At 41.7% G+C, this 12,945-nt stretch overlaps 1 protein-coding gene across 2 annotated transcripts in view; it reads left to right on the top strand.

Moving 5' to 3' along the window:
- The window catches only part of LOC126164949 (anaphase-promoting complex subunit 1), a 361,025-nt gene that overhangs the window by 162,041 nt on the left and 186,039 nt on the right, over window positions 1-12,945 (top strand). For both annotated transcript variants that reach the window (XM_049920281.1, XM_049920280.1), the window contains exons 16-17: window positions 2,371-2,538; window positions 5,302-5,482. In XM_049920281.1, the coding sequence (XP_049776238.1) occupies window positions 2,371-2,538; window positions 5,302-5,482 (349 nt within the window). The remainder of the gene's footprint in view (window positions 1-2,370; window positions 2,539-5,301; window positions 5,483-12,945) is intronic.

The following is a 12,945-nucleotide window of genomic DNA, read 5'->3' as shown; positions in this document are numbered from 1 at the left end:
GATGTCTCATATGTGCTCAATTGGAGACAGATCTGGTGATCAAGCAGGTGAAGGCAACACGTTGATACTCTGTAGAGCACGTTGGGCTGCAACAGCAGTATGTGACCGAGTGTTTCCTGTCGGAAAACACTCCCTGGAATGCTGTTTCATGAATGGCAGACCAATGGGTTGAACCACCAACTGATTTACAAAATAGCAGTCAGGTTGCATGGGTTACCGTATTTACTTGAATCTAAGCCGCACTTTTTTTCCGGTTTTCGTAATCCAAAAAACCGCCTGCGGCTTAGAATCGAGTGCAAAGCAAGTGGAAGTTATGAAAAATGTTGGTACGTGCCGCCACAACTAAGTTCTGCCGTCGAATATATGTAGCGCTAAGCAGGCATGCTTTGTAGGCACAAAGATAAATACTGGCGCCAAAACCTCTGCGTCAGTAAATAAATTAAAAAAAAAGTCGAAGACGAGCTTTTTTTCTCCGCCGCGAGTTTCGACCACTGCATTTTCATACATTATCCAACGAAGTAAATACAAATTCCGTATTGTTCATCTTCGAATGTAGCACAATTTCAGTGTACTACGAAAATCTGACTGGCACGACTGTTTGGGATGTTTGTCAATATGGCCAACTCTACGTTGTGAATTTTTTCCTATCTGTGAGAAGAGATGGTTGCTAATAGGAACCTGATGAAATTTGAATCACATACAGTATTCTCTTCACCATAAGAATAATACGAATATAAACATTTTGCCATGTATTCTTTCGTGTTTGCTGCTATCTCATTAAAACCCTGTCTGTAACAACAAATAGCAGTCTCTTGCCATTGTTACGCTAATGAGACGATTCCTCTTTTTTTTTTTTTTAATTGTACACGGCGGTAGCGCGCACAAAAGCAAGCCATGCCGCGAGCCGCGACAGGCTGTAAACACGCGCTATCAGAATGCGACAAACAATGCATGACACAGTGCAGTAATGCATTTTCAGCTTAAGAGTGACGCAAACACCTATAACAAAGAAAACGGCACTTATCAGATCAAAGCAAAATAAGCAATCGATTCAAACCAGTCTAAGCACGTGAAAAAGGAAGGGTACCCGTATAAATACGGACGGAGCGCCTGACGCATAGCAATGGCTACGCGGTAAAGCTTAACTGTTAAGCTTACGACTCGAACCAAACTACTGTAGCTGTATCGTCATTCATTCGACCTAAATTGTGTCTCATATTACAATGGACCAACTTTGTTTCGATTTGGAGGTGCGGCCTAAAACTTTTCTCTCCCCTTGAATTTCGAGTCTCAAATTTCAGGTGCGGCTTAGATTCGGGAATTTTTTTTTTCCTTTATTTCGAGTCTCATTTTTCAGGTGCGGCTTAGATTCGAGTGCGGCTTAGATTCGAGTAAATACGGTAATCATGAGAATGCTCCTGCTGTCATACGAAATTGCACCACAGATGATAACTCTAGCTTTAGGTCCAGTATATCTAGCACACAGACAGGATGGTTGCAGGCCCGCAACTGGCCTTCCAAAGATCACACGGTCATCACTGGCACCGAGGCAGAGTCAGATTTCATCAGAAAAGACAGCAGACCTCCACCCTGCCCTCCAATGAGCTCTCACTTGACGCCACTGAAGCTGCAAGAGGCTGTGGTTTGGTGTCAGTGGAGTGCACGTTACAGGGCGTCTGTCTCGCAGCTGTCCTTGAAGTAACAGATTTGTAACAGTCCATCTTGTCACTGTGGTGCCGTCTGCTGCTAAAATTGCTGCTGCGGATGCGGTACAGTGTGCCAGGGCCATATGCCGAACACAGTGGTGTTCCCCCCAATAGTGCCATGTGGCCGTCTGGAGCTTAGTCTTCTTGCGACCGTACATTCTCGTGACCATTGCTGCCAGCAATCATGTACAGTGGCTGCATTCCTGCCAAGTCTTTCTGCAATATCACAGAAGAAACATCCAGCTTCTTGTAGTCCTATTACAAGACCTCATTCAAATTCAGTGAGGTGTTGATAATGATGTGTTTGTTGTTTTTAAAAATATTCTTGACCAATGTCAACTGACCACGTCCAATCTCAAAGTTAACTAATGCTTGTGACTTTTACAGTGTGTATCTGAAGCAAACCTGATTGAGATCCTCACAGTGGTGCTACTAGCGCCACTCTTACATGAGTGGCATGATTTTTGAATAGACATCTTTCAGCTGTAGAAACACACCCACCAATATTCATTTACGCCCCACAACTCCTTCTTGCTCTTGTGACTTTTTCCATCAGTGAATTTAGGAGTAAAGGAGACCACTCACTGAATAGCAGAATTGTTGAGTCATTGAGGAGGCGACTCACTGAAACTGTTTACTAAGATATTGTGTATTACTGTTACAGGAAAGCTATATATTGGACTCAGATTTGTCGAAACTACAGTTTCCACATTTCATACCACAGATGCCTCCAGATGTTTTTCATCATATATATAACATGATTATGGGAAGACCGACTGAGCCATTTCCTTACATAAGACAAGTTAACAGGAGAACAAAAGACATTGTTCAGGTAAGTCATATAATTTCCACATTCTGTTTTTCAAAGAACAAGTAAAGTATTTATTTCTTGTGACAAATTTGATGTAATTTGTTATATGATAGCAACAGGTAGTTATTAATAGGTTAGAATATGTCAGAATGTGAATTTTTTTTTAAAGCTGATTATTTCCAAAAATTCTTCTGTAGCGAAATTATATTGGAAACGGAAGTGAGCAGTTGTCTAAATTTAGTTGTTTGTTGTATATGGGACTTAACTCGTAGACACAACATAGGTGTAAGACACAGATAATTACTTCTACATAAGCTTAAACATGGTAACGGGATAGCATCTGAGCAAATTAACACAGGACTCACAGTAGGTATGAATTGGGTTCAGAGCTGTGTGTATGGAGTTTCGGATTTAGATACACCATGGTTTTCCTAAATAATTTGAGGCAAATGCTGAGATGGTTCCATTGGTAGACTATGTCCAGTCTCCTCCTCCCTTCTGTTTGTTCTGAGTTTGTGCTCTGCATCCAATGCTCTCATTGTTAATGGGATGTTAAATACTGATCCTTCTTCTTTCGGGATATCAGTGAAAGATAAGGGCATTAACACAATGCTTAAACTTGAAGCAGTTAATGAATGGAACACAAACTGATGAGGAGGAGAAAATACACTTCTGTACTGTAGCTCCTGAAAGTGAACTATGCAGGCACAAGTTAGAAAATGCCAGTAAAAATAAAAGCAAACCTAACTATTGCCGGATTGTAATGATGTATTAATAATATTCGATGCATGCAGTACCACAAATTTTTGATATTTGCAGAAACTTGGAGTTCATGGTAAACTTGAGAAGCAAATTTTTAATGAGCTCATTGAAACAGCTGCATCTTCTTTTCTGGAAAGAAATCTTTCATTTCTGTGCATTGTAATACTGTGTGAAATAATGATGGAGGACAATTTTTACATGGCCCCATTCAACCCCTCTTACCCCGTTCTGCACATTGGCAAGGACACTCTGAAATACTTGTCAAATTTGATCCATCATCTGACGACTGTTCCATATTTTTCCACAAGCTCTAATCATTGTGGTGACTTCACTTACAAAAAGTGAGAAAAAAAGCTTCAAAACACCTCAGAAAATGTATGACGACTCCTAAGTGAGTAAGCAACTGAATCCAGTTCTTTATCAGCCAGTCTCAGTTTTGAAATGGTTGTAATATTTGGTTGATATTATAAGAAAGGGGATAAATATTTTCCATGGGTTGATTGAACTCTGCTTTGTAACTTAAACAGTTCAGTTGATCAAATACCACTGGAGTAATACATGGCAATGTTTTTGAACTGTTAACTTCCTTAGCATTGTTGCCATAAGTAAAGAGCTGCCCACTTTTGAAACGTTAAATATTATACTACCACTATACCTCAATCAAAATAACAAAGTGATTGACACTCGAGCACGGAAGCGGTGATGTTTATTCACGTTTGTGTGCACACACGATATGGCTGCAGAAGTAACAGCAGGGGGTTGTTTCCATTTTGGATACATTCACCTGCTGCCCATTAATGTACAGTATTGGGTTTTCTTGACAAGGTGGTAATGGTCTTATAACCTTTTTGCAACTACTAAAGAACATTCGGTCACGTAAAACAAAAATGCTACTAATAGAAAAAATCAAATAATGAAAACGAATCACTATTGTTATGTTACGGGTTAGGAGCGTAGTCTGCAACTGACTGTGGTATCTGGCACTGAGGTACCAGAATGATATGGCAATGGCTGATGTACAGTTCACTCAGGTTTGTGTTTTCATTGCTGAGGGTACCTGCTTCCTGAACTGATCTGTCACCCTGATGCTGATTGCAATTATTGTTACTTTATTCCAACTTGATGGTCACCTTCTTGTAATATTCTTGATGCATTGTTCCTGCTATGAAGTACCACCAGTTGTACTGTGGGACTTCTTTTCCTTCTGCAGAGGGGTGAGGGCTGTAAGAGAGCTTGTATCTACATCCACTAGTTACAAAATCACATAACTACTCTTTAAAGAACTCTCCTGCATTTAGCATTTCTCATAGACTATTAAAACAATGAGTGAACAGATTGCCCATTCACAACATGCTCATAGCCAGTCTGAACGTGATAACTCATCGAATGACAGAATAAGAGACTACGTAATATAGTCTCTTTTGTTCTGGGGCTAGACCATTGTCACCAGGACCTTTCTTCTGTGGAAACCACAGCATCCCCAAAGTGTGACTACAAAGCTTAAATGACTTTTCCGTTGCAAACAAAGACACTCATTTTGTTGGTACCGTGTGCTTCCATTTCACCCTTCATGTCTGCACATAAATTGAAAGAATGTGTGCACAGTGTACTGTTCTCCCTACACTACTAATTAAAATCATTGTTTCTCCATGACAATCTTTCATCATTACAGTAGAGAAAAGTGATACATGTAGCTATATTAAATAACAACATGTACCTCTACGCGATGGACAGACTGGAAGGCAATGAACAAGCACATTCTCTGATTGGTTGTTGTTGCTATGGTAGCTGTCCTGTAAACAAGTAGCTGTCCTTCACTTCGTTATTCTGATCCAACTATGTTACTACTACTACTACTACTACTACTACTACTATATTAACAATAACAACAGCTTACATAATGACAATTCATCTCTTTGTTTGGTACAATATTATTTGAGGCTTTGAAATTATCATTGCCAAGCTGAGTTATGTTTAAAAGCTATATAGCAGAATGTTGATTGATGTGCTCTTACTTTGAAGTTAGTTGCTGTAATTACCCAGGGCGCAGAGAATCCAAACCTGCAGCTGGAACATTTTATACAGCCTGTGGTACCAGCAGGAATCAGAGGAGAAACACAAGAAGTTCTTTCAGCAAGGGATGCTGGACGCAGCGCTTCATATCCTTTTCCACATAGGGCAGTTCTTCTAATGGTGGAAATGGGTAAGCTAAATGGTTAATCACCACTGTTGTTTGGTGTTATGTTGTATTACATACATTCTGTAGCAACTGCCCGTGTTCTGAAGGGTTGCGAATTTTTCCTTGAACAATTTTTTTTTTTTCATATTTAGCCACACTTTTTTAAGACCAATGTTTATTCTGATCACAAATTGATAGGTGAAATGGCAATGTTCACCATGCTCTTGATTTATCCTGAGGAAGTACTTTTGCAGAGAGTTACTTGCAAGAATCTGGGATGGAGAGACTCTCAGGACACGTCAAGAATTAGAGTGTATACGAGGGTTGAATGAAAAGTAATTCCTCCACCTTTGTTAATCAGGTTTGGATGGGAATATTTTAATAAATCAGATGCAGAAATAAGCCTTAGAATGTGATTTTTAATTACGAATATTCATCTTTCCACATAATTTCCAACCAATTGGATACATTTCTGCCGATGATGAACAAGTTTTCCGAAGCCGTCACGGAAGAAGTCTACACACTGTTTGTGCAACCACAGCTTCACAGTTCTCTCAACATCATCTTCAGAAGCATAAGGATGTCCCCGCAGATCGTTTTTCATTACTGGGAACAGATGGAAGTCAGATGGTGTTAAATCTGGACTGTATGGAGAATGCCGTATGGTGGTGAGATTCAGTCTCTGAAGTTCTTCTGTGGTGGCACGTGAAGTGTGTAGTTTGGCATTGTCATGCTGCAGGAAAGCATTTCTCTTTTCCTTTCGGACTCTTCTTTAGCCATGATTTCAGAGTTTGCAGTGTTGTGATGTAATGCTCTGAATTTATTGTTGTTCCACAACCAAGGAAATCGACTTGGATAACACCATCTGCGTCCCAGAACACTGTTGCCATGATTTTTCCAGCTGAAGGCTGCGTCTAGAATTCTTTTTCTGGAGCGAGTCTTTGTGTCCATAGATTAATGTTTTGTCTCCGGGTGGTAATGGTGTACCAACGTTTCATCTCTTGTCACAATTGAATGGAAATAGGCGTCACCTTAATTCTCATAATACAAGAGAGTTCCTGGCAAATTTCAAGTCTGTGCGCTTTCGGGAGTCAGCATTTGGGGTACCCATCGTGCACAGATCTTCCGATAGCCAAGCAAAGCAATAATGTGACCCACACATTCTTGTGAAATGCCGATTGTGCTTGCAATTTCTCTCTGAGTGGTATGGCGATCATCCTGAATCAATCTGTCCACATTTTGTGTGTGAAACTCAGTGTTTGGTGTCACAGGATGTCCAACTCTTTGGCACGCAGGTCAGATGTTCCCACCTCAACATCTTTAAACTTACTTGCCCAATGATGCACAGTACTCACATCAACACAATTACCATAAACTGCTTTCGTTCTCTGATGAATCTCCTTTGGTGTGACACCTTCTGCTGTCAAGACTTCAATGACTGCTCATTTCTTAAATCGCATTGACCGACCTTCTGCACAGGGTTCCATACTTTACACTGTAAGAACACAACTGTTCAGTGCTACGGCTTCCTGCCAACTGGAGCTGTAGAGAAGAGGCTATGGAACAAGCCAGTACCTGCTGCCAACTGCTGAAGAGTTACGAAGGTAGAGGCATTACTTTTCAGTCAACCCTTGTACTTTGCAGAAGAAAGGAACTATTTATCACTTTTTGCCTTACTTTCTTTTGAATTGTAACCACCACTAGCTTGCGCAGTACCTTGTTGACAACTTGGATCGATGTCTTTGTATGATCTGTGCCACATTTGAAACCTACCATCAGGTCTTACCAACCCGTCTGAACAGATCACGATTTTCCTGGTGTCTAGGGTCCAGCCGATCAGGTCATGAGTCCAGGAGAGGCACTGCAGGTGATGTTGTGCTAGTAGCAAAGGCACTCAAAGTCGGTCGTCTGCTGCTGTAGCCCATTAACACCAAATTTTGCTGCATTGTCATAACAGATACATTTGTTGTATGTACCACAATGATTTCTGTGGTTATTTCACACAATGGGCTGTGGTTTTTTCATGCAGTGTTGTCTGTCCTTAAGCACTGACAACTCTAGACAAACGCCACTGCTCTTGGTTGTTAAGTGAAGGCCATCAGCCACTGCATTGCCTGTGGTAAGAGGTAGTGCCTGAAATTTGGTATTCTCAGCACACTCTTTACCCTGTGGATGTCAGAATACTGAATTCCCTGATGATTTACGAAATACAATGTTCCGTGTTCAAAGTCTGTTCATTCCCCTCGCACGGCCATAGTCATGTTGGAAGCCTTGTCAGATGAGTTACCTAAGTACAAATGACAGCTTCACCAGTGCACTGTCCTTTTATACAAGTGTACATGATACTGCCACTGTCTATATATATACATGTCACTATCCCATGACTTTTGTCACCTCAGTGTAATGTCTCATGGGGAAGAGGTAAGTTCTTCGGTGGAAATTTTCAGGATGTGAACAGCATATACAGAGAGTACATAATGAAAAAAATTCAGTTCTGGCTTGTGCTTCCACCTGAAGTCAAAACCAAATCTCTTTTCAAATGCTGTCTATTTTCAAGTAATGAAAGAATAAAGAGTTCACTTTGTTGTAGCTTACTCTTAGCAACTTGTTCATAATAAGTAATCATTACAGCTTGATCACTGGAAACGTTGTGAACATCAAAAACATAATATCTTAGCTGTGTTGCATAAAATATTGCATTACAGGGTAAACCCCTTTTTAACAAATCTCCGAGGACCCAAATATTTTTTCCTTAACTGGGGTTTTACCAGAGTACACATAAGGTGTGGCTCAGAATTGTATTTCAGGCATGTTTAAGTGATGTAAGTGCTATGCAAATACCAAAATTGTGAATATACTGTACTATAAATTTAAATGCCTAAATATGTAATTAATATACTTTTCATAGTTTTTTTTTTTTTTTTTTAATCGAGATGGCTTGTTTGTTTTGTCCTTCCAGCACATTGTAGTGAAAGAAGTTGTCATTCCAGTTGGTTGGTATAAGTTAGAATCGATTCATCTACTTAGCAGCAGTGAAACATGGTCTAACAGTCTCCTTTTCATCATCATCATCATCATCATCATCATCATCATCATTATTGTATTTCTTTGCCATGTTGAAAAGTTTTATGTTAACTTGTCAACAACAATGTGGGTGATTGTCAGCTTTTGATGATCTGTAGGCTTTCTTTATTTGCAGACCTTAACTCCACAAAAATAAAATTAATAAACAATCAAGAACACTATTCATGCTTTGGAGATTCAGTGACTTTAATGCCAGATAACATGACCCAAGTTGCATATTAGGCAGGGCAGAAATCAATTTCTGATTCTGTCAATGCATCTTCTAGTATTGCTGCAAGGGAATCAGAGTTATTGACTATGATCTCCTTACATGTCAACTGATGGAAATGGCTACCACTAATTGCACCACATGACACACCGTACAACCTGTATGAATCTGAAAAAGAAATTGGAAACTCACTTGGACATGCTAGAAATTGCATAAAAACTGCATTTTAATTTCCAGAGTGTTTCATGTGGAATTTTCCTACAGCGGCATTCGTTAGTAGTGTGAGGGAATGACATTGTTCTTATGGGAGTTTCGCTGGGACTGACTGAATTATATGTTGAAAGCACGTTTGTTAATTTGGGATTCTATAGTAGTTGTTGAGGCAGGCAGGTCTTGCGTGTAATAAAAAGACACAATTTTAACGAATCCATTTCAGGTATTCTGTGGTCCTTGTTGTTTAGCAACTTTGATAAGACCAGTCAAATAGGCCCCTTAAATATTTTTGACGTCATTTTTGAGAACTCTGAGGAAAGTTGTTCCCCTTATTCAGCTGTTGTTGACTAAAGCATCACAGTGTTTTGCACCTAAAACCAATGAGAGTGGATGTCAATTCACCTATATACATGCAAGAAGAGCAGATGGTAAAATTTACTAACAGAGAAAAGAAAAGAGTGGAAACAATGCTTATATGTTATCTCTAATATGTGCCCATTAACTGTGACTTTTTTATTTCATTTTTCTTTCTTTCCTGGTGTTTCTGCTTTTTAGGTCACTGGACACTGTCTTTTGAATTCATTACTGACTCACAGATACTGAAGCTTAACATTGGCAAGGACTAGACTGAAAGACCCCAACAATTACTAGGAAAGAACATTCAGGTTTATTGTGACCAACTTCCAGACAAAGCTAGCCCATGTCAAATGACAAAGGCTCCAGCCATGTGATCTTCAATCTTAGCTGCATCTGCTGTGTTGCATTCTATGTGGACGTGACAACTAAAAAGCTGTCTGTCCACATGAATGGCCGATGCTGAACTGTGTCCAAGAGACAGCTGGACCACCCAGTCACTGAACATGCCACCCAGCATGATGTGCTTTATGTTAATGACTACTTGACAGCCTGTACCATCAGGATTCTACCCATCACCACCAGCTTTTCAGAACTATGCAGATCAGAACTGCCCCAAAATCATAACTTTCATTCCCACAACCGCCTGACTTCAACCTTTGGTTGTCTCTGTCCCCTCCTCTGCTCCCATTCCTGTACATACGTTATTTCTATCTCACCCAACATACATAGAAGTCCTTTCTTCTTCTCTATTTCTGTCCAATCAGTTTCACTCCCCCCTCCCCGTGTACAGCCTTCCTGTGCTGCATCTAGCAATCCTATCCTGTCCCCACTACATCTCTGCATGCTCACGTGCTCAGGCAGGCAGTACTAGCATCTTTCCCCACCCATATCTGGCTATCTGTTGACCTTCGTGCCCCATGCTTCCTCCTTACCCCCACTATCTGTTGTGTTGGCTGAAGAGCCAACACCGTGTTACTAGTGGAGGCTGAAATGCACGCGTTTTAGCTCACTCAGGCTGGCGTGAGGAGGGAAGGACTATACTGATTGAGGTCTGGAACATGACAAGGAATTAGAATTCAGAAAGTGGACGTAATTAGTTTGATACTTAACTTTAATCCATTAATGATGAACGTCACTCTTGACGGTACATGAGTCACAATATTATCTGTTCAGAAGACATAGTAACTGAATGTGGCGCTTTGCTAGGTTGTAGCAAATGACGTAGCTGAAGGCTATGCTAAACTGTTGTCTCTGCAAATGTGAGCGTATGTAGTCAGTGAACCATCGCTAGCACAGTTGGCTGTACAACTGGGGCGAGAGCTAGGGAGTCTCTCTAGACTAGACCTGCCGTGTGGCGGTGCTTGATTTGCAATCACTGATAGTGGCGACAAGCAGGTCCGACGTATACTAACGGACCGTGGCCGATTTAAAGGCTACCCTCGAGCAAGTGTGGTGTCTGGTGGTGACACCACACTATCCAACTCAGATAAACTGCTGCTAACATTAGATGCAGTTGCTGTAGGCCCTTAGCACCAAGTGGCAATGGCCATATGTGAGTTCTGGTCATGTGAATGTGTGAGAGCTTCACTTCTGAAGGAGGACTTTATCTGAAAGCTAAAAATATTAGTAGTGTTCTTTTACATGGTGCCTATCTGTGACTTGATGTCTGCTCTCATACATACATTTGTATGTGTTTCAAATTTCCTACTAAACCACTGGATCAAATTCAGCGAAATTTGTTTGGCACACATAAAACCTTTTATCTGGGAAGAAATACTGCTAGCTCCAATAGAGGTGGGCATTGGGGTGAAAGGGATTGGTACCTCATGAATCTAGGCTGCCCTGCACAACAGACATGTTGTGCACTTAGTACCAGAATGCATTCCAGTGGGTGGACGCTGTTGAGCAGAGAGGGTGTGCAGCAGGAGATGGACACTGAGAGAGGGAGGATGAGATGGACACAAAGGGGAGAGAAGGAAGATGGACAGTTAGAGATAGGTGTAAGAGGTGGATAGGGAGAGATGGGAGGAGGAACTAGACTGAAAGAAAGGGTTGAGTAGGAGATGGATAGACAGCGAGGAGGGGGGAGGAGATGGACAGACAGAGCAGAGGGAAGAGGAGTTGGACAGAGGGAGGGGGAGGAGGAATGGTCAGAGAGTTGGGAGCAGGGGGAAAGAATAGGAGGCAGGAGGTGGGTGGAAAAGGAATTGGGTGGGGGGGGGGGGGGGGAAGGAGAGAGGGACAGAGGGAGAGGGAGATGGGGATGGTCACACAGAGAAGGAGGGGATGAGGGGATGGACAGGGAAGGGAAGTGGGGAGGAGACGGACTGTGAAAGGTAGGAGGAGAGATGAAGATGGGCAATGACAGGAGGAGGAGGAGATTAACAGAGAGTAGAGGAAGGAGGAAAGGAATAGAGAGAAGGGTAAAGCAGTTGGAAAGAGATAGGGGCAAAGAGGAGATGGACAGAGAGGTGAGGGAAGAAGGCGATGGAAAGGGAGAGGGGTGAGTATGAGAAGGAAAATATGAAAAGAGGGAGGGAAGAGGAGTAGGATATGGATGGAGAGAGGGGGAGAAGGAGACTGGCAGAGAGAGGGGATGATGAGATGAGTGCAATATAGGTGCTGCTTCTGACTGCAGTTGAAGCAGCAGCTAAGAAGCGTGTACATACAGGGTAGATATGATTAAACTTTGTTACTTGAGGCAGTGTTGATGGAAAACTGTTTGCCATATGCATAGCCAACTGTGTAGGACTAATATTCAGACTGTGCGTTACAGGATTTACATTGTCTGTAGTGTTTGTGTCATGACTTGCCATTAGGTACCAGTACTGGTACAGTGCAGTAGGAGGGATTTGAACCCCAAAGACCGAAAATTTCCTGGGTGAATGGCACACACTACTGTGATTTGCTGTGCCAACATGTGATCCCTGCTCTGTGGGGGTGAGGGCTTTCGACTCAGCCATTCATGTGGACAGACAGCTTGCACGATGGAGCCCCACCTCACACTGCTTGTGAGGTCACTCAGTTACTGTTTAACATGTTTGGAGAAAACTGTATCATTTACTGATTGTTCCAAACTGTGTGACCACCAATATAACCAAATTTGAACCCATGTGATTTCTGGCTGTGGGGTTACCTGAAGGTCAGGGTTTATTGATGAGAGACTAACACATGTTGGGGGTTGAAGATAAGTATAGTGAGGGAGATAGCTGACATCCCACCCGAGATGTTTTAGGCAGCAGTAGAGCAGTCTCTGTTGTGGTTCCAGGTTTTTGTTAAAATGCATTTCTTTCTGTGAGTTGCTATTTCTTTTTCGCACATCCTTACAAACGTTCCCACAAAGTTTCATTGCTCTACAAATGACTTGTTTCTCATGGGGGCTCTCTCAGGTAGTGAAAGTTTAGTTACAACCACCCTGTATATTTTGCAACACATACTACTGACTGTAAGGGAAGAAATAACATGGGGGTATGAATCAAATAGCTCACCATATGGATGGGGGTGCAGGTCGAGGCCCTGGTAACCTCTGATGTCCAGGCCGCCTTGCAAGACAGGCATGTTGTGCAGGTGGTATTGGAAGGTATTTCAGGCACTATACATGCAGATAGGCAAGCTTGAGCAGAGA

This window comes from Schistocerca cancellata, chromosome 1, assembly GCF_023864275.1.
Source record: "Schistocerca cancellata isolate TAMUIC-IGC-003103 chromosome 1, iqSchCanc2.1, whole genome shotgun sequence".
NCBI lineage: Eukaryota > Metazoa > Arthropoda > Insecta > Orthoptera > Acrididae > Schistocerca > Schistocerca cancellata.
The sequence above is the reverse complement of the archived record's forward strand: the minus strand, read 5'-3'. Positions and strand labels throughout refer to the sequence as shown.